General features: G+C 42.0%; 1 protein-coding gene across 2 annotated transcripts in view; it reads left to right on the top strand.

Moving 5' to 3' along the window:
* Positions 1-26045, top strand: part of clybl (citrate lyase beta like) — a 168750-nt gene that overhangs the window by 125390 nt on the left and 17315 nt on the right. For both annotated transcript variants that reach the window (XM_060929526.1, XM_060929527.1), the window contains exons 2-3: positions 6995-7199; positions 25839-26027. In XM_060929526.1, the coding sequence (XP_060785509.1) occupies positions 6995-7199; positions 25839-26027 (394 nt within the window). The remainder of the gene's footprint in view (positions 1-6994; positions 7200-25838; positions 26028-26045) is intronic.

Here is a 26045-nt window from a genome sequence, read left to right as displayed (position 1 = left end):
CTTTATATGTTAAACCCTCTAATTTTGTTCTGGTCCCAAGAAGTATTGTTAATAAGTAATAATTAAAATAAGTTAGCGTGGATCGTGGCAAATTTCTGTTTGGCTATTTTCGTGACCTCTCGGTGCATGACGTCATTTAAGACAAACCACTTGAGTTGAGTCCACTTCCGTTTACTTACATTGCCGTTCGGCTTGAGTGCAGACATGCGTTCGGGAATTTCCAAAGAAAAGCCATGCCTTGTTGTGCAGTGAACTGTAACAACGGGACCGGTTCAGGAAGAAGTTTTTACCTTTTTCCAAGAGAGAAGAGGATTGTTTTTTTCCGGAAGAGTGCGGATTGTTTTTTTCCGGAAGAGGAGAAGAGGCGGAGCGAGTGGGTTGGCTTTTTTCAAAAGAGGAGATGAGGCGGAGAGAGTGGATTGTGCGCGTGAAGCCAGAGGGTTGGCTTTTTCCGGAAGAGGAGAAGAGGCAGAGAGAGTGGGTTGTGCGCGTGAAACAAATTCAAGCAGTCAAAGAAGAAACAGACCAGCAACGCTCAAGCAAAAAGGAGAAGATTGGAGGTACACATTTTTACTTTTGCTTGCAATTGACAAGTCAAGAATCCTGAGGGATCCTGTACAATCATTGTGGAAATGAGACAAAGGGATGTTTCCTCGCTTAGAGTAGGCTATAAATAGTATAAGGCCACAGATGGCAGGCTAATGTGGCCTACCGGCGCACTGTCAAGTAATCGTTACCTATATCCACTAGGGAGGGCGGTTTAATTATTCTTCAGAAGAGCTCTTATTTCGTATAACAATGAAAGTAAGAATTTATCATAACTACCAGGATAAATCATTTGGGCGCAAGTCTTGTTGAGGTCCAGGGTTACCATGATCAGAGTCGGCCGAGTCGCTGTCCGATTCCGAGGCTGCATGGTCAAACCAGTGAGCCACATTCACCGATTGCTTCGCAACAGCCATAGGTTTATACATGTATGGTTTCACCTCTCGATATTCAATTTGGAGACTTCCTACTTCAAAATCGCTATCGCTTTCAGACATTTTACACAACTTCTCATGACCAAAGTCCGTTACACGTGTGCTCGGTTCGCAAGTAAACACAGAACTGCTCCTGGTCTGTTTGGCTTAAATGATGTCATGACGGTCCCCTGGTGGTGAAAGTGCACATAAGTGAGATGTAAACAAACCTTCGGAAATTGGGCAAAACGGTATATTTTAACCATTTTATTCAATTTTAGGGTGCAAATTAGACACTAGGAAAATTGAATTCGCTTTTTGGGTCGTTCTTCTAGGCAATAAAGTTGATATTCTGCGTTTCACTTCCGACCCTTGCCTACGACCTTTAAAACTGAATGGCTCCATAGTAAGAGTTTGGGTGCTAAACTGGCCTGCCTGCAGTCCAGACCTGTCTCCCATTTAAAACATTTGATAGATTATGAAGTGCAAAATAAGACAAAGGAGACCCCGAACTGTTGAGCAACTGAAACTGTATATCAGGCAAAAACAGGATAGCATTTTACTTTCAAAACTACAGCAGTTGGTCTCCAGTTCCCAAACATTTACAGAGCGTTGTTAAGTGTAGAGGTGATGCAGCACAGTGGTAAACACACCCGTCCCAACTTTTCTGAAATGTGTTGCTGACATCAAATTTATAATGAGCATATATTTTTGAAAAAACAGTAAAATTTCTCAGTTTCAACATTTGATATGTTGTCTTTGTACTATTTTCAATTAAATATAGGGTTTCCATGATTTGCAAATTATAGAATTTTTTTATTTACGGTTTACACAGTGGCCCAACTTTTTAGAAGAACAAGAACAACAACTTTATTCATCACACGTATGCTTGTGAAATTCCTCTCTGCATTTAACCCACCTGAAGCAGTGAACACACACATGCACGCACACACGTGAGTAATGAGCGCGCACACATACCTATTTTTGAAATTGGGGTTGTATTATCCAACATAAAAACTTAGTGGAATGGTGAACACTTGCTGTCTTATCCACTCCCAGAACTCTTCTCATGACTCATGTCAAAAACGTACTGCAAATACAGTGTGACAGTTATCTAATTTTTTTTTTTTCCCCCCCAGCTTTGAAGCAAAACAATGAAACTTGATTTGAAAAACCTGGAGGTTGAAATAACTCTCAAAATGATTTCGGTCAACATATTTTTCTGAGTTCACAAACTAATTACACTTCTGCATTGCACATACTTCACAGAAAGGAAAAAAAACCCTCAGCCTAGGTCTTTAGAAGCGACTGAAGTATTGAGTTAAATTCATTTTTTCAACATACTCATGTTCCTTCAAAACAGATGTCATTAAACAATTTGAAATAAAAGTGTCATTTTCAAATAAAAAAATCATGTAATGTATTTGTTACTTTTGATGATATTTTCAGAAATCAAAATAAAGGTTGTTGGTGCATATACAATGCCTTCCACAATTATTTGCACCCCAGAAATGGTGAATACAATGCAACTGAAGCATGTTTCCTATTTAAATTGTCCATTTTTTTTTAGTTGATTGGAGTGTGTAGGAACTTTCAAGCTGTAATCCATGACTTCCTGATTAACTGGGGAACAAATATGAGGTGACACACGAGAGGCCAAATTCCCTTAGTCATCCATCAACACTGGAAAGATAAGAGAACAGAAACCAAATGAGGGAAGAGTGAGTTGACTATATAATATATAGATATAGAAGCTATATATCTTCTTTCAGCTGCTCCCATTAGGGTTCACCACAGCAGATCATTATTATCCACGTCTGTAGATAACTTGTGCCAAATCCAAAAACTTTTTACACCAGATGTCCTCCCTGACACAACCCTACCCAATCTATCCAGACTTGGAGCACTAGCTTGTACGGTACAACCCCATTGGCTGGGTATCTTTTTTTTTTTTTTTAATACCTGATCGCGGGCGGCACGGTGGTGTAGTGGTTAGCGCTGTCGCCTCACAGCAAGAAGGTTCTGGGTTCGAGCCCCGTGGCTGGCGAGGGCCTTTCTGTGCGGAGTTTGCATGTTATCCCCATGTCTGCGTGGGTTTCCTCCGGGTGCTCCGGTTTCCCCCACAGTCCAAAGACATGCAGGTTAGGTTAACTGGTGACTCTAAATTGACCGTAGGTGTGAATGTGAGTGTGAATGGTTGTCTGTGTCTATGTGTCAGCCCTGTGATGACCTGGCGACTTGTCCAGGGTGTACCCCGCCTTTCGCCCGTAGTCAGCTGGGATAGGCTCCAGCTTGCCTGCGACCCTGTAGAAGGATAAAGCGGCTAGAGATAATGAGATGAGATACCTGATCGCCATGTCTTTGAACTGTGGGAGGAAACCCACACAGACACTGAGAGAACATGCAAACCCCACTCAGAAAGGCCCCCGTCAGCCGTGAGGTTCAATCACGGAACCTTCTTGCTGTGAGATATCTGTGACGAATCTGTCATCCAGGTACATAGTAATCTGTGGTTGGTTGAAGAGAGCAACTGGACTTGCTTGAAGATTCTTGAAAACGTTTCGCCTCTCATCCTAAAGGCATCCTCAGTTCTGTCTGACAAATAGGGAGTATCCAGTATTTATCCTCTCATGGATCATCATAGAATCCGAATCAGAATGCTGATGGCTGCATTGTAGGTGGCTGATAAAAGATGTCATAGACACCCACCTCTGTTCAATGATGGTCGTTCCAAGTTGACAAAAATGAACGATCCTCTCTGGCTAAGATGTCTGCCAGTTTTCTGGAAGTCCTCTCATGCTCCCGCACCAGTCGAAGGGATCTCATCCCAAAGTGCGTAGAAACATATCTGTGACGAATCTCAGTCATCCAGGTACATAGTAATCTGTGGTTGGTTGAAGAGAGCAACTGGACTTGCTTGAAGAGTCTTGAAAACGTTTCGCCTCTCATCCTAAAGGCATCCTCAATTCTGTCTGACAGAACAGACAGAACTGAGGATGCCTTTAGGATGAGAGGCGAAACATTTTCAAGAATCTTCAAGCAAGTCCAGTTGCTCTCTTCAACCAACCACAGATTTCTTGCTGTGAGGCGACAGTGCTAACCACTACACTACCATGCCACTATGTATATGGTTTTCCAGTTTGTCTGGAGATAATATTCCTCTTATGATGTGAATGATTACAGTTCTTTATTAACAAACATCATGCTTTTTCAGCTGTTTATCATTATGGCTTGTCCAGAAGACTCGCACCTTCAAGACAGAGGAGTTTACTCTTTTTGATTTCTTAGTAACAAGACAAACTTTTTCTGGCTAATTAACCTCAAGAGAAAAAAATAGAAGCTGGTGAGTCCACAGTTGAGCAATTTGAAGAAAGGTGTCCTAAAATATGACGACCACTAGTCAAGTCAAGTTTATTTTTATAGCGCTTTTAACAATAGACATCGTCACAAAGCAGCTTTAATGACTTTAAACATGAGCTAATTTTATCCCTAATCTATCCCCAATGCTGCCCTTTGTCACCGGTTCTGTTCATAATTTTTATGGACAGAATTTCTAGGTGCAGCCAGGGGCCGGAAGGAATCCTGTTTGGGAACCACAGGATTTCATCTCTGCTTTTTGCGGATGATGATGTCTTGTTGGCTTCTTCAAACCAGGACCTTCAGCATGCACTGGGGCGGTTTGCAGTCGAGTGTGAAGCGGCTGGGATAAGAATCAGCACCTCCAAGTCCGAGGCCATGGTTCTCGACCGGAAAAGGGTGGCTTGCCCTCTCCAGGTTGGTGGAGAAGTCCTGCCTCAAGTGGAGGAGTTTAAGTATCTCGGGATCTTGTTCACGAGTGAGGGAAGGATAGAGCGTGAGATCGACAGGCGGATCGGTGCAGCCTCCGCAGTGATGCGGTCGCTTTACCGGTCCGTCGTGGTGAAGAAGGAGCTGAGCCAAAAGGCGAAGCTCTCAATTTACCGGTCGATCTATGTTCCGACTCTCACCTATGGTCATGAGCTTTGGGTAATGACCGAAAGAACAAGATCGCGGATACAAGCGGCCGAAATGAGTTTCCTTCGCAGGGTGGCTGGGCGCTCCCTTAGAGATAGGGTGAGAAGCACAGTCACTCGGGAGGAGCTCGGAGTAGAGCCGCTGCTCCTCCACATCGAGAGGAATCAGCTGAGGTGGCTCGGGCATCTTTTTCGGATGCCTCCTGGACGCCTCCCTGGGGAGGTGTTCCAGGCATGTCCCCCCGGGAGGAGGCCCTGGGGAAGACCCAGGACACGCTGGAGGGACTATGTCTCTCAGCTGGCCTGGGAACACCTCGGTGTTCTTCCCAAGGAGCTGGCCGAGGTGTCTGGGGAAAGGGAAGTTTGGGCTTCCATGCTTAGACTGCTGCCTCCGCGACCCGGTCCCGGATAAAGCGGAAGAAGACGAGACGAGACGAGAGACTATCCCCAATGAGCAAGCCTGTGGTGACGGTGGCAAGGAAAAACTCCCTCAGATGACATGAGGAAGAAACCTCGAGAGGAACCAGACTCGAAAGGGAACCCATCCTCATTTGGGTACCCAGAATACAGTGTGCCATGATGTAGTTGCCCGTTCTCTAAATTTTTTTCTGAAAACTTTTTCATCATGCTTTTAAGCATCTTGGGCACTTGGATGCAATTTTATTTCTTCTTCACTTAAATGTTTTGGTAAGATTCACCATGTGCTCAGATTATCAACATTTAATACAGGCCTAAAGCTACACACACACACACACACACACACACACACACACACACACAGAGCTTTCCACTGTCTTTCTTCCAAGCTTGCTTATTTTTATTTCAGTCCATTAGTATAGGTGCTCCGTTTTGTGTGTCATGCAGTGGTGAGTTCCTCCCATTCTCCTTTGCATATTCCCTCCTCATCCGCACATGAGGTATTGTTCCTCACCAAATTTAAACACTACAGCATTCAGGATCCCTGCAGAGGCTCTGTGTACTTGGGCCCACAAAGTGCTCGCAGCCATAACTACATGAATTGCTTTTAATTGCTTGGTATAGCTGCATCATCTTAGTTGAGATTATGCTTGATTGATACTGGAAGGCAATTGTAAGCGTGGAGGATGGGATTAAGTGCCTATTGAAGTGACTTTAGCTCCTTTACACAACAAAAGGAGAAAGGAGAATACTTTACCCCTCCTCCTTTTCATCTAAAACCCACTGCTCCCCCGTCCGTCTTTCCTCCCCTCCCCTCCTTCCCTGGATGGAAAAGGAACACAATCTACTGATATTATTCCTCTAAGGGCAATGAGAAGGAACAGCCAGACGAGTACTGTTCCTGGCTATAATTAGCTATATGTGATCCCAATTATTTGGCCCATTCATTAGTGCTAATTGTTTGAGCAGCCTGACCTAAAGAACAAATAATTAAAACGTGTGTGCCATAACTGCAACTACTGGTGCATGTGATAAAATGTGTTGGAAGGAGCTGAAGCAAGAAAGCCGGTTGCGTTTTCATTAGGCAGTAAGCACTGTGAAACGGAAATCTTGGCTCTCGAGACAGGTCTCTGGCTGTTTAGCAGCGCTACTGTTTGCTGCTAGCGAGCCGTGCTTCCAGGAGTAATTAGCTGAAAGTGTTATGCAGATTTGTCGTGTTGTCCAAACTTTAATTATTTTGTGGGACTTTGTAATCCTTTTCTGTTTCTGTCTCTTTGAGCGCAACGCGGCCCTGACCCCAAATAGATTTATGCAGCTCGAGCTGTTTAGCCTTTGTGTATTAGCATTAAAGGAGAACAATTGGCTGTGATGTTGTGGGTGATAAAGGAGCTCAAAGCACAGGTCAGCAGCAGCACTCGTCCACTTGAATGGGGGGGCTTAAAGGAAAACAAACTTTTTGTCATTGTGTTAAGCATATCGGAAGGAAGGATGTGGACACAGATAGCGGCTGTTCTTGCTTTCATTTGAGTGTCATGTCGAAACAAATAGCATACCTCAAGCAAACAGGATTCAAAACCGTACGAACTTTGATTTATTATCTTTTAATTTGTTTGTTTGTGTGTTCAGGATAGCCCAGAGGCTGCTGGTGGCAGCATGGCAGCAGGGTAGTTGGCGAGCTCATCATACCCCTGGCACTTCTCTGGAATACATCCCACGACGAGCCGTCCTCTACGTACCAGGCAATGATGAGCGCAAACTCAGGAAGCTCACCTCTCTGAACGTGGACTGTGCTGTTCTGGACTGCGAGGATGGTGTCGCCCTTAACAAGAAGGTACCTGCTGCAAACGCAGTCTTCATTATATCTGCATCACCTGACTCCATGGCACATGAAAACCAAATCTTTTACAGCCCCCTATTCAGCCAGGTGGCTCGCGCTTAATCACACAGCATAAAGCTAGCTAAGCACCATGCTTAAAACAAGCATATTTCCTTCCCATTATGTCATCATAAAGGCAAGAAATGCCCCCTATCACATCCTCTGGAAACAAGGTACCCACTTTACAATGGGATATCAGCAGGAAGTCAGCAGATGCAGCAGGTTAAAAGCATTCCTTGACCCGCCCACACAGCCTGCCAATTGGCCCTGTTTGCCTTGCCATGAAATTGTGATTGGAGCTCAGGATAAAGAGGGGCTGGAGGATAGAAGTCACCTAACAAAGGTTTTTAAGTAGTGATAATAAAGATGATTGATATGGCCAGAGGCTATTTCTGATTGAAAGAGGTCAACTGTGACCCTTTGAAAAAAGTGATTTGGGCTCAATGTTTTGCAACACCCCCTTATTTCTCCATCACTGCTAAGTGGAGGAAAAGGATTTCAAAGGAAAATGTCACAGAAGTGTCCACTGATGCTTGAAAATAATACGAGCTTAATGTTCTCATCTTTTGTGTCACTCGGGTGCCTTGATTGCATCTTAATCCAGCCTTTGACAGCCATTAAAAGTTTGGTCTTTCTGTGTTGTTTCTTTTTCCTTTGATTGAAACGAGTAGCAAAATACTGTCCTTAGGTGCAACAGCTTTGTGTTGGCACACATGCTGATGAGAACCGATGATTAAAATAAAACTAAATACAATGGTAGGTATATATAGAGTACCAGTCAAAGGTTTGGACTCGCCTCCTAATTCAGTGGTTTTGCTTTATTTTTATTAATTAAAAGACACTTCATGTCTTAAAGTAATGATGGATGTCGTTTCTCTTTACTTAGTTGTGCAGTTCTTGACATAATATGGATTACGACAGTTGTGGAATAGGGCTATTTACTGTATTTTTCTTATTTACTATTTACTGTTTGATCTCAAACGCATTAAGAAGGCAAGAAATTGCACTAATTAACTTTTGACGAGGCACAACTGTTAATTGTAAAGCATTCCAAGTGATTACCTCATGACGCTGGTTAAGGCCCTGTCCACACGGCAACGGATTCAGGTGAATCTGATAAAATTGTTTATCGTTTCGGCCTGGCGTCCACACAGCACCGGCGTTTTGGGTGCCCCAAAATGAAATCTTTTGAGAACGGGTTCCAGAGTGGAAAAATCTGGCAACGGCGCTGTTGCAAAGTCGTCTGGATGAGTAGAACGGATTTGTTTACGATGATGTCACAACCACATGACAATCCCGCCAGCAAAAATAGGGGAAAAAAGGAGCGATCTCACCTCTTCAGATGTTGGTTTAAGTCCGACAATACATTCCTCAAAAAGGGCGTAGAAGAACAAAGTGATCCATCAACGTGTAGCATTCAATTTATTCCGGACCATTAAAGAATTCTGGAGGATCTCAGAATGTTGGCGTACCGGCTTCCATCTACCCCCGTTCATTCCTCTCTCTCTCCATCTACCCCCGTTCATTCCTCTTTCCGCGTCTCCATTCAAAAAACGAGCACGTGATTTAAAGGGACTATAGCCATAGGACAGGGAGTGAGAAGGTGTGCGCGTGTGACAGTGACAGGGAAGAACCTAGGCTCATGCTCGCCCTGAATTTCTCTTAAAGTGAAGGCAGAAGAACGTTCAGTGCCTGGCCAGGCTTTCTATGTATTAATTTACATAGACGTTTTAATATGAAATATAAATAAGTGTCTTAGACAATAGATACTATTTTACGCTACTGACTAATAATCAAAACTTTATGTGGCCGATGCTACAGAAGAAGAGGGTTATGCGCCTGCGTCTACTTCTTCTATTGTTCTGGTGTCTCCGATGGGACCGTCTTACAGCGCACGTAGAGGTGTGGCATGTGTATTGCATCGTTTTCAGCAAGCGTTGCGTTGCCATATGAACCTGATATTTTACTGATCCGTTGCCCATGTGGATGCGATATTTAAAAAAAAAAAATCTCGTTGTCGTGTGGATGTAGCCTAAGATAATGCCAATAGTGTGTAAAGTGTCAAGGTAAATGCTGGCTACTTTGAAGAATCTAAACTATGAAACGTGTGTGATATTTATATATATATATATATATATATATATATATATATATATATATATATATATATATATATATAATGTAGAAAATGGTCAAAATACAGATAAAAGGAAAAAAAAAACCTATGAATATGTAGAGGTGTCCAGACCTTTGACTGGTACTGTATATTGTTGCTGTTTCAGAAGAGTAACACCACCAACAGATGAAAATATCCTTCAGATCAATGTGGTTCTGCCTCTACAGGATTATTCTCCAAAAGAATAATAAGACAAGGTGATCTGAGCAGAGGAAAATTGCATTAGGAAAGGGCATTGGTTCTCTCCCAGAGCGTAGCTCGCACATATTTTGGCAAGCCTGATAGAATTAACTCTCCCTACTCTGGATAAAAATGCTAAAGGCACTCCCTGAAAACTAACATTTGTACAGAACGGAGGCTGTCAAGTAATCCTATTACTCCTCAGGTTTTTGATCGTTTAAATCTGCCAAGTCTACAAAGGCGCTTACAATCCGCAGTACAAGTTGGAGTCTATTTTAAAAACCATATGTTAGCTTTAAAGACTGTGGCACAGTAAGCTGAAAGCTGGATTCCATTATTTATTTGTTAGCACACTAGTGTGTAATGTAAAAATGAGTTATTAACTCAATAATAAAAAGCATCTCACTCAGCGGCTCCCTCTCCTTCACTCCCACACTCTCAGCTGTTTTATCCATCCTGGCAATTGAAAATCTGTGGGAGTTGTTGTGCACAGACATTTTATTTCCATGCCACTGAATGACACTTCTTCCTGCAGCCCAACTGTGCTCGTATAGGCCTGCAAAGTCTGAGCGAGCGACGGAGAAAATCAGCACTCAGCAACAATTTTCAAGCCACTAGATGAAGAATTGACCTCTTTTTTTTAACTTTCAGGACTTGTAGGGGTTTTTTGGTTGTTTTTGTTTGTTGACAATTTTGTTGATGTAATAAGCCAAAATATTCAGTGTATATTCTGTTGTGTTCAACTTTTTATTTTTATTTATTTAGTTTTTTTTTTTTAAGTGCCTGAGCTGTAAGTAGTCTGTAGCCAATTCTTATTCACCCCTGTGTGCCCTGATGTCAGGTAACAGATGCTACATGGTCTGCCCAGACATTTCAGCTTATACACTCGCACTGTGGAGCATATCGAGCATTCGGTCCTCTCATTGTGCATCCAGCTGATGGCTACGCTTCTCCTGTCTCTGAGAGAGACTTTGTTGTTCTGTTTATGTAGTGCTAGAGATGCCCTATAGACTGGCTCACAGTTTGGAGCATTCGGCCCAGCGGCGGTGCTTCTAGTTCGCCTCCCATCTCCCCGCGGCCATCTCACTCCATGCTCCCCTCCTAATCCCTGCAAGTTTGGAGCTAATGAACTAACTGCTGAGCTGCCGCCACGGCGCATAGTCCCAAACTATACTGTACTTCACACCCGATTTATTCTCCAGATGGCAAGACTACGCAGCCCTGCCGGGAGGGACCACCTCTTCCACTGGAGTGTGAAAGTGGACGGATGTTGTTTTCATACCCGATCTGATCATCTCCAAGCTCCACAAAATCCCCCAGCTCCTTTGCCAGGGACAGGATGCTCCAGCTAACTTTTTTGCATGGATGAGGCTTAATGAAGGAAAGGTTGTGCGAGAGCACATCTCTGCTCTTGTTTCATCCGAGGTTAGTGTGCCACTGGCTCAGCACTTGCCTCAGCTGATCCGCTCAAGAACAGCTGGCAAGGAGGTGTGATGCTTGAAACGGTTCATTTTCTGACCAGTCTCTTTTTTGGTTTGTCTGTTTATTCAGTTCCCTTTTTTGCTTGCGTCTTCCTTCACCGTTTCTTCCACTGCGTTTCTCTGTTTTATGCTAACCTTTCTTTAGCGACAAAATAACCCATTTTCAGTCTCTTGTTTGTCTCTTAAAGGTAGACCGCTTTTCAGATTTTTCAAGTGTAGGTCATCAAAAGAATTTTCCCTGACATCCAATTATTTTTGTTTAGTGGACCGAAAGCCACTGAATTCGAATCACAGACTTCCAATGTTAGTAGGGTTTTTTTTTTAAATAGAACAATTAATGAATTTAGGGCCACGTGGCCCTAAATTCTCCTGCCATTTTTTTCCTGCTTCAACGTGACCCAATTCAAGATGCTACGTCATGCATCATGTGGTGGGTTTTCCCCGTTCACGCAAGGTATTGTGAGATACAAATTTGAAACAGGAGAGAAAAAGGGAGGACATGAGTGTACAAATGAAACGTGAAAGACCGACTACAGTAATGGAAAGCGAGAAGAAAAGGCACTATGTTGAAAAGGAAAGGAAACGCAGGACCAAACTAATAAATATCAGCGGTCGTCGAGCACCTCGGTGTGATCAGCTGCTCGTTTAGCGACAAATTGACAACCATCAGTCAGTGAATGGTCAAGGTAAACCTGCGCATGCGCACACGGACTTCCTCTGTCTGCTTGACTGTGCGAAGCGAGCGATTTCATGCCTATTATTTGCGAGGGAATTCCCTCAAATTAAATAACTTCCAAGCCACAGCATGGCCTGATATATGTTTATTTCTGTAATATCTCACAAAATATCACAGTGACCAAATTTCGGAGGGAGCTAAATTTCACCGATTTTATGAAATTGAAAGTCAGTCTTGCTTTAATCTGGCATGTACACAAATAATTCAATAAGCAACAGAGCTCAGAAGCTCTTACAATAATTTGTATCCTGTTTCTGTGTTGCTTGTGTTTTAAAGTAGTGTTAAGTAATGAGAACCTTATAACCTGCTTTCTATCTTCTATACCATATACCTCATACAAATTAAGTGTGAGATGTTTTAAGAGGCATGTCTATATCCCTCAGATTATACTCGGTCCAGTATCGTGCTACATTTTGACCAGTGCACAGGGAAAGGCGAGAAATAGGGTGCTGTTCAGTGGCTGTTTATCAGTGGTGTATTCAGCCCACTAGCATTTTCGTTTGTTTGACATGAACTGCCATGACGTGCAGAGAGCTTGTTTGTGTTCAGCCTGGTTGCCTCTGTAGTAGTCCTGCTGGTGGCAGCAGATGAATGGTTTGTGCAGTGAGTGGAATCGCAGTCAGTGTTTATCTGTTATGCTGCACGGTATATGGCGTATGGGACAGCTCTATCTTATTCTTTCATGTTGCTAATTCCTAGCCATACACACTGACCATTAGGGATATATGATTTTTCTGTTTCTTTAGGTTACTGTGCTTGGCCAGGAGTACAGCAAATGTCTTTCATTTGACAAATCAGATTTAATAATACTCTATTCTAGTCTTGGATTTCGCTTAGTTCTTATTTGAAAGTGTAATATTTTGGCTTCCTGTCAGTGTTTCCATTTTAGCATAATTTATGCAGTGAACTGTTATATGATATACAGCCTTGAAAAGCAGTGTAGGGACAAAGTGTTCAGTTCAAAGAGCAGCTGCTTTTTTTGGCCAGTGGTCGAGGGGTGTGTGTGTGTGTGTGTGTGTGTGTGTGTGTGCGTAGTTGCATACGCTGCTGCATGAGGCCTCTCTCTCTCTCTCTCTCTCTCTTTCTGAGAGTTCGTTGGTTGCTGCGCTACTCTGAGTGGGAGGCTGAGGAGAGACAGTCCTCCGGAGATCAGACCTGTGTCACTCGAGCAGGGACTCCTCACTGTTCTTCTCACAGTACAGGCCAGAACAGCACAGAGGTGCAACAAAAATCACTCGGCTGCCAAAAAACACAAACGAGGATACCAGGACCCAAAAAACAGAACCTCAGCACCAACGAGCTGAGAAAAATTGATTTCTACCGGAATATATCTGCCACTCGAGTCTAAAAGGTGTGTGTGTGTGTGTGTGTGTGTGTGTGTGTACATGCAGATGGGTGACAAAAGAAAAACAAAACAAAGTTCCTTATCCATCAGCCAGCATTCAATGGCATATATTTAAGCCTTTGGACCTCTACTGGATCGAAGATCACCACTCTCCCAAAAGATATTCGCTCAGTTTTGATAACGATGGAGAACGCAGTACTACTAGTCACTCTTCAAAAGACGTTCAATTGGGTTAAGATCTGGTGACTGTGAAGGCCATAGCATATCATTTACATCATTTTCATGCTCATCAAACCATTCAGTGCCCTCGTGCTCTGTGGGTGGGGGTGGGCTCATCTTGGAAAACAGCACTTCCATCAGGATATAAATGTTTCGTTAAAACTGTTAAAAAATGTTATGTTGTCTGTTATCACCCAAATGAGGATGGGTTCCCTTTTGAGTCTGGTTCCTCTCGAGGTTTCTTCCTCATGTCATCTGAGTTTTTCCTTGCCACCGTCGCCACAGACTTGCTCATTGGGGATAGATTAGGGATAAAATTATCTCATGTTTAAAGTCATTAAAATTCTGTAAAGCTGCTTTGTGACAATGTCTGTTGTTAAAAGCGCTATAGAAATAAACTTGACTTGACTATTATGAGGACAGTGCCTCTGAATAACATTGTATTGATTTGCAGTGATGGTTTGCTCTAAGGGGACAAATGGCAGTGCCAGCAAAATGCCCAAACACCATAACAGAGCCTCCGGTTTTCCTTTGTTACATGTATGTACAAGTGTGTGTGTGTGTGTGTGTGTGTGTGTGTAAGTCTGTGCGTCATACCTTTTATCTTGGGTATTTGTGCAGGAATCGGTGAATAGGAAAGTCCCAAATGCCCCAGTAAGAAAGCAAAGGTTGCTGGAGCATCATTGTACAATGTACCTCTGTGCTCTTCTGATGGGGTCAGGGCACTATTTATAACACGGTCCTATCAAATTATAAAGCCATTTTTCATGTCTTTAAATGTAATGAAAAGACTGGCATGCAGCTGTCCAGTATGAAGCTGAATTAGGAGCAAGATACAGATTGAATCCATATGAGAGGTTTATGGCTAGACTTTTAAGGACTTTAATGGGCCAGCTAGTACAGGGAGCTCACTTTTCCTACATTGTCACTAGAGAATAGATGAGCAGTGTACATGCCTCACATAGCTGTGGAACTGTAGACTCATCATCAGTGTTTAATGGCTATAACACCACTGTAACGGGATATGCGTAAAATGATTATGAGGAGGTGATATTTAGTTAAATCCAGAAAGAATGCCCTACAGCCTGGAATGATATAAGGCTATGCCCGTTTGTGTGTATCGGCATGGAAGTGGTTTGGAAAGCAAGTCAAAGTGCATAGATATATGACGCATAACCAGGTTGAGGATATGGGAGAAAGGTGCAGGCTTACTGTTGCTGTTTTACTGTATACGCTGTTCATAAAGTTTCTCTCCATCTGGTTTGTGTAAGATGTTGAATGCATCAGTCCATCTTTACCTGTCTAGTTTATTACAATACCAAGGTTGCTGTAATCTCCTTTTACTTGGCAAAGAAATGCTAAAATAATACTAAGTATGCATCTGTGTTTGTATCAGTGTATTACTTTATCATCATCTTAATATCCAGTATAAAGAAGGAGAAAGCTGGATAATTGGTTAGACTGATTTTCTTCCCCAAAGTTTGAGGTCACTGGATATCCTTTTAGATCTAGTATGTATTATAAGGAGCTATACCTAAAATTCTAAAATTGTCCGGTTTGTACAGCATATCAAACTTGCTACTTATTTAGATTAACAAAAGTCATGGAAAAACTTAATTGAAACAAGGTTCACCAAAAATGTTGCTCGAATCTTGCTTTACCTCGCTGGGATTTTGGATGCAAAAGCAGATGTGGTGTATCTCATTGAAGCAAACTTGATGTTTCACAATTATATTTATCAGTGTTTTCAGTCTGTAAGTGACTAGCTAAAATAAGTACAACTCAGTATTTCAGAAAGGTCACTATGTTACACGGCTCCTGCTGTGGCATCAGGTGTATGTAACCCTAATGGCTTTACAGTGGAAAGCAGGCAAATGCCAGCACACTGTGTAATGTAGTTTTTAAAGGCCATCCAAGCTTTCATGGGATTTCTCAACATTTCTTTCAGGTTAGTTTATCTTATAGCCTCATAGTATGTCCAGGAACAACGGAGAAGTGCATCGTAGAATATGTTGAGACTGATTCCGATTATAGAACACATTCAGACTGATTCAGATTGTAGAGCACATTCAGACTGGAAAGCACATTCAGATTGATTCAGATTGTAGAGCACATTCAGGTTGTAGAACATAGTCAGATTGTAGAACGCATTCAGATTGTAAAGCACGTTCAGACTGGAGAGTACCATTCAGATTGTAGAACGCATTCAGATTGTAGAGCACGTTCAGACTGGAGAGCACATTCAGGTTGTAGAACACATTCAGATTGTAGAGCACATTCAGGTACATTCAGATTGTAGAGCACGTTCAGACTGGAGAGCACATTCAGATTGATTCAGACAAGAGAACACATTCAGATTGTAGAACTAATTCAGATTGTAGAACGCATTCAGATTGTAGAGCACGTTCAGACTGGAGAGCACATTCAGATTGATTCAGACGAGAACACATTCAGATTGTAGAACTGATTCAGACTGATTCAGATTGTAGAACACATTCAGACTGGAGAGCACATTCAAATTGTAGAACCCATGCAGATTGATTCAGATTATAGAACATTCAGTTTGTATAGCATATTTAGGCTGATTCAGATTGTAGAATACATTCACTTATTCAGACTGGAGAGCACATTCAGATTGTAGAGCACATGCAGACTGATTCAGACTGGAGAGCAAATTCTGACTGATTCAGTTCGATTCAGACTGATTCTGATTGTAGAACAGACTATATAATACATAAATATATTCTGACTGATTCTGATTGTAGAACATGCTGAGGTTGATTTTCAAATTGTAGAATTTATTTCAGCTTGCCAAATACATTCAGTTTAAATTGTATTCCTATTGAATAAATTCATATATTTGCAAATAAATAGAAGTGGAGAACTCGTGCTGCATCAGCTGCCAGTACTTATGTTTAGGGAACCACTGCACAGACTTTGTATGTTTCCCTTTATTGTTGACCACTGGTAAACCTTATTGGAGCATTGCGATTTCTTTGTAATCCTCACTAATTATGTGGGAACACCACTAAATTTTATTATATCCACTAATGGGGAAACTATTAAAACCTCGTAGTTGGGTGTGGCAGTTGAGCAGAAATCCCATCTGAGTAGCACTGCTCTGTACCATCTCACTCCTCCAGATCCAGGCAAACATCACAAAACACCAAGACTTCTCTCAGCCTCATTATCAAATTACAGTGACCTGTTTTTTTTGGCAGTGCCAGTGCACATGTAGGCATGTGATATATAGGCTGCCGTCTTAAGAAAAGGACCAGGAGTGTTCTCTAGTCTTACACTGTATCCTTCTCATGGGGAACTGGACAAATGCAGAATGAATGGATGATTAAATGCAGGATCTGTTGGCCGTTCAGCCAGGACAGGGCTGCAGATGCCTTTCATGTCATATGTCAAAGCCAAGCCATGGGATATTGTTGTTCTAGATATCAAACCTAGAAAATACAGACCTCTCTGCCCTGCTCATCCCTTCACTTTACATTCAGAGGCATTGCAAATGTCTTAGTTTGTTGAGCTATACCAGGAATAAAAGGCAAAAAGAAAGAAACAATTGCTTGTTTCAAAGCTTTTGCCTTTAACCTGAGAATGAGTAATTACAAAATTAAATTACATTGGTGATATTTTTTAATTGTCGCCTGAAAAGTTAATATCGGCAAATGCTAAATATTGCAGTGAAGATTTCAGTTATTTGAAGTTATTTGATGTTTATCATCTTTACAGCAGGTTTTTAATCATCCAATGTTTTAGCCATTCACAATGATGTATTGATGATTTAAACAAGTCATTACATGTTGGTTATTAACATAAGCTCTGCAAAATGAGCAAGATATTACACCGCATATCTGTGTGTGCACTAAAAGAATGATTTCTGCCATTCATTCAGACACCTTTCCCAGACGTAACTGAATAATCCAGACATGGAGTTCCTTTTTTGACATATCACTCTGCAGGAGTCCAGATTCTGAAGCTCTCAATACATGAAGGAGCTGGCCTTTTTTTTTTTTTTTTTTTTTTAAACTAGAGGTCAGAATCTCCAGACTTGAAAGTTCATCCTTTTGTTTTGAGCGTTTTGTGGACATGCTGTCATAACTCAGTGTCAGGCTTTAATGATGGGCTTGATGGAAGGAATCAAAGATCTCTGAAACCTGGGCTTCTCCGGGCCACTCTGTGGGATGCTGGGTGATTGGGGAGCTTTCTTTGAAGCAACTTGTTGGATGGAGATCCATTAATGTAAAACATTTCAGTTTTCAAAGTGCTTTATTCACGCGCGAAGTCGCTCGGCCCCTCAGGAGCTGAAACATTCTCAAGAATGTTCTGTCTGTCAGTTTACTCTGAAAGGAGGTGAGTTAACTGGCCTTCCTCCCACTGATAGAAAATCAAATATTACTCTGTCTAGAGCGTCTTTTCTCAGGAGGAAGGGAGGGGGAGCTGTCATGACTTCTGTTACATGCAGGATTCCTGCAGCATTAGTGGATTTAATAAATTGTGCCAATTATTTGTTGTCTCACGTCATGCTTCTTTGCTCAACTAGCTCAGTTACACTTTTCAACATTTAGATTTTTTGTATGATGTAAAAAAAAAAAAAAGAGGCGAAAGCGCTTTAAAAAAAGGATATGCTGTGAAAGTTATAAGGCTGGTAAATTCATGCTTTATAGTCTTTCTTGCATTACCTTTGTTTTTCCTCCTGATTGCCTAACAGACAGTCTGGTGCAGTAATTGAAAAATAAGCAACAAGAATAAGGGCCCTTTTTTTTCTTTTTTTTAATTGCAGTAACACCTCATTAAAGGTTACAACAAACATATTCTCATGTGCTTGTATTTATTCCTCACAGCTAATTATTAGTTTGGTTCTTGCTGTGCTATCTGTGATATTTTCCGTGATGCTATGTCTTGCTGTTGTTGAACCAAACAGGAAGCCTTGCCATATTTAACACATTATTTAGCCTCCTGAGAATATATAGAGGTTAGTTTTCAGTTGTACGCAGAGGTGGACAAAGGAAAAAGGTTGCTACTTTTAAATGTACTTCTCATCTCATCTCATTATCTCTAGCCGCTTTATCCTGTTCTACAGGGTCGCAGGAGCCTATCCCAGCTGACTACGGGCGAAAGGCGGGGTACACCCTGGACAAGTCGCCAGGTCATCACAGGGCTGACACATAGACACAGACAACCATTCACACTCACATTCACACCTACGGTCAATTTAGAGCCACCAGTTAACCTAACCTGCATGTCTTTGGACTGTGGGGGAAACCGGAGCACCCGGAGGAAACCCACGCGGACACGGGGAGAACATGCAAACTCCACACAGAAAGGCCCTCGCCGGCCACGGGGCTCGAACCCGGACCTTCTTGCTGTGAGGCGACAGCGCTAACCACTACACCACCGTGCCACCCTTAAATGTACTTGCGTATTAAAAAATATTATGCAAGTTAAATGTTTTTAACCAATGAAATGAAGTCTGTCATGTTTACATGTGAAAATTTGATTTTATTATTTCTACTTTATTTTAAATGTTTTGTTTGTGGGTTTTTTTTTTTTTGGTTTTGCTTTAAAGCAACTGTCATTTTGCCTAGGGGGGAAAAAAAACACTTATTGAATCTCTGTTTGCACTATTTATCATGCCTTCAAATAGGGCTGAACGATTTTAAGAAAAAATTGAATTGCGATTTTTCTGGCAGATATTGCGATTTCGATTTCAACCACGATTTTTTTTCTCTAAATCAAGTTTCAGTGCAAATTAATTAATACAATGAATTCCATAAAGCTAATGCAAGAATGAAAACTGAGGTCAAAATATTTCAAATGTAGGCCTGTTTATTAACATTGAGTGCCTGAGGAACAAGTTATAATAACTTAAAATAAAAAGAGAGCCATCTTTCTTAAGTAAACTTTTGCTTCTTTTACTTTTCCCATCTACAACGTATCAGACATAAAAAAAAAGGTTGATCAATGGCTCAGCAGCATCAAAATATTGCACTTTTGTAAAAGAATGTACATAAGCATTATAAATTATAACTAGAGCCAACAATTCCCCTGTGGGAAATAAGAGTGATGCAGTGGCTGTAGCAGTCGCTATTGCGGGGCCCCTCCCTCCTGTGTGTGTGAGAGAGAGCGAGCAGCCCCTCCTCCACCCGCGCGCTCAGAGACAGACAGAGAAAGCGCAGTTTCTCCTCACAGTGCTCCCTCCAAACAACGGGGATTTACACGAAAACGGAAGGAGATATTCACAAAATTCTTTCACACTGAGTGCCACAAGGCTTTCCTGAATGCGGCGCTCGAAACTAACGGTGTCCCGATGTCCCGGGGACCATAAAAAATGTCATCGGGACACAAAATTATCATATCTGGGACAATCCCGGGACAATGGAAAAAAATAGATCTAGAAAAAAAGTTCTACATTAATATTATTTACAAAGCCGTAACACATACGTAGACATTCACCTAATTTGTCAATTTTAATTTTAAAACGTTAACAGCGAAAAATACATAGTAGCTACACTTTCGATGCACCTGCATCCGTAGGCTACAGAGCAGCGCATTCTGTTCTAGAATCTTCGGCCGGAGTCCGCATTATATGGACTTGGAATGGAATTGCTACCGCACACGCTGCGCCGACTCTTGCCAGAACAAAAATGCTGAAGTGGTTGAAGCGGACCGACCGCGGGGAAGAAACTGAAAGCCCAGACATAACGTCTCCGGGACCTTCAGGATCCAAAGTGTCATCACCTGGTCTGCAGGCAACGCTAGCAACTGAATGAACTTAATGAACACTGTTAGACACGTTATAAAATACAACAGGAATGATGTGGATGATATTGATGGAAGATACCGTTCAACAGAATAAGCGAGTTTTCTTGGTGTCTTTCTAGTTCAGAAAGTTTAGTCAGTCAGCAGCACAACTAGGCTCGGACCTGCCACTATGCTGATGTTGCTAACATTTGCACCCGGCAGCGAAAGTTCATAAAATGGATAACGGAAAGTTCATAAAAATGGATAACGGTAATGGTGAAAATGATAAGTTGGCCTTATATATGCCAACAGATATTCAAGGTATAAGTAGATGAAATGAACATAAAAGGGGTCTTATTTTCAGCTAAAGTGTACTGCAGATGTAGGGAGTTGAAACATTTTCTGAATGAGCTAGTTGGCCCCTTTAAATAAACAGGTATCTATTCATACAGTGAGATCGCCAAAGTTTAATAAACTGAAAATGCAATAACTGTAATTTTGAAGTAGATGATGTATTGGACATGTGTCGCTTGTGTCTTGTGACTTATTGTAAAAATGATATAAAGGGTTCAAAATTGCATAGTTACAAATATAATAGTAACTTCATATGATAATATTAACCACTGGTTATTTCAGAGAGGAAAAAAATGGGGACACTATTGCTTCCATTCGGGACAATACAACACAGAATTCGGGACCACTGGGGGACACAAAGAAAAAAAGTTAATTTCGAGCCCTGCCTGAATGTAATTTTTTTGTCTGTAGTGTAAAAAATGAGGACAATTTATTGACGAAACAAAACATGGGTCAGTTTAGGAGCACTGAGAAAAACCGCGGCTTTGACGATCCCAAAATCGTGTTGTCTGAGATCGCAATTTTCGGTCGAAAACGATAGATCGTTCAGCCCTACCTTCAAATTTGACTTGCTGCCTAGACAGTTGTATTAGTTAGTGAAATCGATGCTAGTCTACCCGAGCATTAGCAAAGAAAGCATGGTTTGTGGAATATAGCAGGTTGATGTTCACAATTTAGCAATTTGCACCTCAGCATGCTTTTTCTAATTATATGTAGTATAGTCTGTGCCTTCTAGGCAAAGGACACACTTCATTTTAGACAAGGCTTTCCTTACTCCAGTGCAGTACCAGTCAAAAATTTGGACACCTTCTAATGCAATGGTTTTTCTTTTTCTTTATTTTTATTAATTAAAAGACACTTCATGTGTTAAAGTAATGATGGCCGTCATTTCTGTTTACTTAGTTGAGCGGTTCTTGTTATAATATGGATTACTACAGTTGTGGAATAGAGCTATATACTGTATTTTTATTATTTACTGTTTGATCTCAAACACATTAAGAAGGCAAGAAATTGCACTAATTAACTTTTGACGAGGCACAACTGTTAATTGAAAAGCATTCCAGGTGACTATTTCATGAAGCTGGTTAAGATAATGCCAACAGTGTGTAAAGTGTACTGTATATTAAAACAGGTAGGGCCTGGGCGCTCATCCTCAAGTTTAATACTTCAATCCGTTGGCTTATCTATATTTAAACACACATGGCAGAGGTTGGAAAAGTTCATGCATTCTTTACTTGGGTAGAAGTACAGAGACTTGTGGAAAAAAAGACTCCAGTAAAAGAGGATGTACTGATTCAGCTTCTTTATTCAAGTAAATGCACAAAACCTACAGGCTCTGAAATGTACTCAGAGTAAAAAGTAGCCCTTTGAAGGACATTACTACCAGCTGTTTCTGCACAAAGCTGGCTGACAACCTCACATAGTAATGACATAATATAATGTAAAATAATATCTATTCAGGGGTTGGCATGTGGTTAGGTAAAGCGGTAAGTTTTTTTTTTTTTTTTTTTTTTTTTTTAAATACAACAATCTGGGAGGTGACGGCACGGTGGTGTAGTGGTTAGCGCTGTCGCCTCACAGCAAGAAGGTCCTGGGTTCGAGCCCCGTGGCCGGCGAGGGCCTTTCTGTGTGGAGTTTGCATGTTCTCCCCATGTCCGTGTGGGTTTCCTCCGGGTGCTCCGGTTTCCCCCACAGTCCAAAGACATAATATAATGTAAAATAATATCTATTCAGGGGTTGGCATGTGGTTAGGTAAAGTGGTAAGTTTTATTTTAAATAGAACAATCTGGGAGGTGACGGCACGGTGGTGTAGTGGTTAGCACTGTCGCCTCACAGCAAGAAGGTCCTGGGTTCAAGCCCAACGGCCGATGAGGGCCTTTCTGTGTGGAGTTTGTATGTTCTCCCCGTGTCCGCGTGGGTTTCCTCCGGGTGCTCCGGTTTCCCCCACAGTCCAAAGACATGCAGGTTAGGTTAACTGGTGACTCTAAATTGACCGTAGGTGTGAATGTGAGTGTGAATGGTTGTCTGTGTCTATGTGTCAGCCCTGTGATGACCTGGCGACTTGTCCAGGGTGTACCCCGCCTTTCGCCCGTAGTCAGCTGGGATAGGCTCCAGCTTGCCCGCGACCCTGTAGAACAGGATAGAGCGGCTAGAGATAATGAGATGAGATGTAGCATGAGAAGGTTACAGCTAGTGGTCAATTGATAGCTTTGTTTCCAAGTTGACTGGATGCTAAACTAAAATATTTGGATGCTAGAACAAGCTTGTTTTATTGTTGTGTAGTGTATAATCATTGGCTGGATGAGAGGAAAGGAGACTTTTGTGATTTTGTACTGAGTACTTTTGATTTGAATTTCTAAATTAAGAGTACAAGTATTCAATTTCAGTAATACTAAATTATTATTATTATTATTCTAAAACCTGGCAAAATAAAAGTTAATAATTATAACAAGGTTCTCCAGAAAATCTGAAGTAGCCAGCAAAAAAAAAGAGTAGGTGGCAGCATGCCAAGGGTGCACTAATGCTAGAGGGGTCTGGGGGCATGCCTCCCCAGGAAATTTTGAAATTTACACACCTTCTGGTGCATTCTCAGGTAATAAATTACTAACCATTTCCCTGTAAAAAATATGTATGAAATTTCCCTCCAGATGTATGTGTGTTTGGCTTTCTCAGTTACCCTCTGTAGTACACTGCCTGGCTCTGTAACATAACTACATGGTGTAACATAACTACATACGCTACAGCGTGGTCACATGGTCCGACTCATACCCCTTTTCCACCAAATCAGTTCCAGGGCTGGTTCGGAGCCAGTGCCGGTGCTGGTTCACAACTCGTTCAACTTGTGAGCCAGCTGAGAACCAGCTTGCTTTTCCATCGCTCGCGGTGCTAAGAGAAGACACATCATTACGTCGCTGTATACGTCAGTTACGTCGCTACGTTTACATAAACCTTGGTGCGAATATCGAAGCAAAAACAACACGGAAGCAGCAGCAGCAACAACAACAATAATAATAATAATAATAATGGATGACTTCGCGTTTGTACAGCTGCTGCTTCTTGTGGCTTAAAAATGGCGATCTTTCGCGGTCTTGTTATTGTTGTCGGTCTTAACAACTCCGCCCCCCTCCGCTGACGTAAGCGGTTCTTTCCTCTGGCCCAGCAGAGAGTTGGTGCTAGCCTGGAACCGGTTTTTCTGGCCCCAGAGCCAGTTCTTTGTCAGTGGAAACAGAAAACCCGGTTCCAAACTAAGCACTGGCCCCGAACCAGCCCTGGAACTGCTTTGGTGGAAAAGGGGCATCAGTCAGTCAGAGCACAAGAATCTCATTCATTCTCATTATCTCTAGCCACTTTATCCTGTTCTACAGGGTCGCAGGCAAGCTGGAGCCTATCCCAGCTGACTACGGGCGAAAGGCGGGGTACACCCTGGACAAGTCGCCAGGTCATCACAGGGCTGACACATAGACACAGACAACCATTCACATTCACACCTACGGTCAATTTAGAGTCACCAGTTAACCTAACCTGCATGTCTTTGGACTGTGGGGGAAACCGGAGCACCCGGAGGAAACCCGCACGGGGAGAACATGCACACTCCACACAGAAAGGCCCTCACCAGCCACGGGGCTCGAACCTGGATCTTCTTGCTGTGAGGCGACAGCGCTAACCACTACACCACCGTGCCGCCCCAGAGCATGAGAATCAATCAACAAATATGGTGTCACTTCTGGCCATGCCATAATCCAAATTGAAGACAATTTCACGATGGAATAATTGGATTTGCAGCAAATTATGAGGAGCCGAGATGATCTAAATCGCTTGAACATTGAAAGGCAGGTTTTTATTTTTACTGGGATCGAGTAGCTGGCGCAGATCGTCTGTGTAGGCGGAGAAAACCGCTGGGCACCGGTGCTTGTTGACATCTCTGAATTATAGTAACAAAATATCATTACTCAAGTGTTGTCCAGCCCTGTTTGTACAGTAATAATCTGCAGTATTCTGAGCTTGACCTAGAGCAGCATTGATTTAATGTTCTAGATTAGGATGAATTTATTATTCTAAGCTAGAGGTAATCAGCTCCAGGCCTGGAGATAACTCATCAAATTATACCATAACCCAGCTTGTATCATACTCCAGAGCTGGCATGTGGGATAATTAATATAATTTCATCTAGGAAAATCTAGGTTTAATAAAAATGAACCATTTTATTCTCTCGTGGACTGAGACTTGTTTTGATTTGAGCTTATTCTATGAGGCTGTGTGTGTTTTCATGGATGTGTGGTATGAAGATGACTTGGCCTTGGGATCTCTTCATTCAAACTGTATTAACTTCCAAGTATCTCACAGTCCCTGCTTTCTTTCAGCTGCTCCGACCCTTACTCCCCTCCATCTAAGGAGTCAGCCTAATCACCAACAGACCCTGCAGGCCTGCTTGTGCTCCCAGCCCTCGTCAGATCTAACCTGACAACTCCAAAGCTACTGCTTTCTCATACTACACTGCTTGGACCTGACTTCCCTCTGGATAGAGCTGTGTGTTTGGAAGCACTTTTGCTTCCCCTTCTGTCAGTTTTGCACCACTCTTCAGCCACATCTGTTTTGAATCTGCTGGCATGTGCTGGTCTGTCACTGTTAGGATCTAGAGCTAGGATTTACTTTTGGTTCGTTGTTCACTCCCTACTTGCACTTATTCCGTGTGTGTTTCTGTGACCTCTTTTGGACTAACGTGTTAGGATACTGGGACTTGTGCTTTATGGTCTTGAGTGCATTTGCTCCATGAGGATGATCCCTCAAGCTGGGATTTGCTCTGCTCTGTAATCCCAGGCGCCAGACGCCATTTCCTCCATAAAGTCACAAAATGTCAGCCATCAGTGTGTCTTATTCTGTGCATAAGGACGATATATTTGAATACTTTTTCTTGTTTCTGTTTTTGTTTATTTAGATTTTTTAATTCCAGAGAGGCTACACAATAATAATAATAATAACTATAATAATAATAATAATTATTATTATTATTATTATTATTTTCCATTAAAGTACAGTAAAATAAAAATAATATTTCAGAATGTGTTCCTTGCTTATTTCCGCCATTGTTAATGTTTGGCAATTTCTGAATGCCCAGTTTAGTTTTGTATTACATCATTGTTCTGGCAAGACTGACATGTCTATTATAGATAAATCTGGCCCCTTATGGTCAAATAAAATAAATTGCTGTAAAATATTTTCCTAGGAATAGGAAAATTGTGTATTTCTCAATCCAGTCTTCAATTTCAACCCATTACGTTTGTATTAAGTTACTGAATGGTGCATTTACAGGGCCACACATTCATGTTGCATACGTGTTGCATCCCCCATACAGGCAGAAGCACGGGAAACAATCCCAAAGATGCTGGCTGAGCTGAATCTGGGGCGCACTGAGAAATGTGTGCGGGTGAACTCCGTGTCCAGTGGCTTGACTGACGCTGATTTGGAGGTCATTCTACAGGCAGAGGTCCTGCCCCCGGCACTCATGCTACCAAAGGTGGAGGACACAGAGGAAGTGCAATGGGTGAGTGGGGAAAAGCCT

This window comes from Neoarius graeffei, chromosome 9 (assembly GCF_027579695.1).
Source record: "Neoarius graeffei isolate fNeoGra1 chromosome 9, fNeoGra1.pri, whole genome shotgun sequence".
Classification (NCBI taxonomy): Eukaryota; Metazoa; Chordata; class Actinopteri; order Siluriformes; family Ariidae; genus Neoarius; species Neoarius graeffei.
This window is presented reverse-complemented; position numbering and strand designations above follow the sequence as displayed.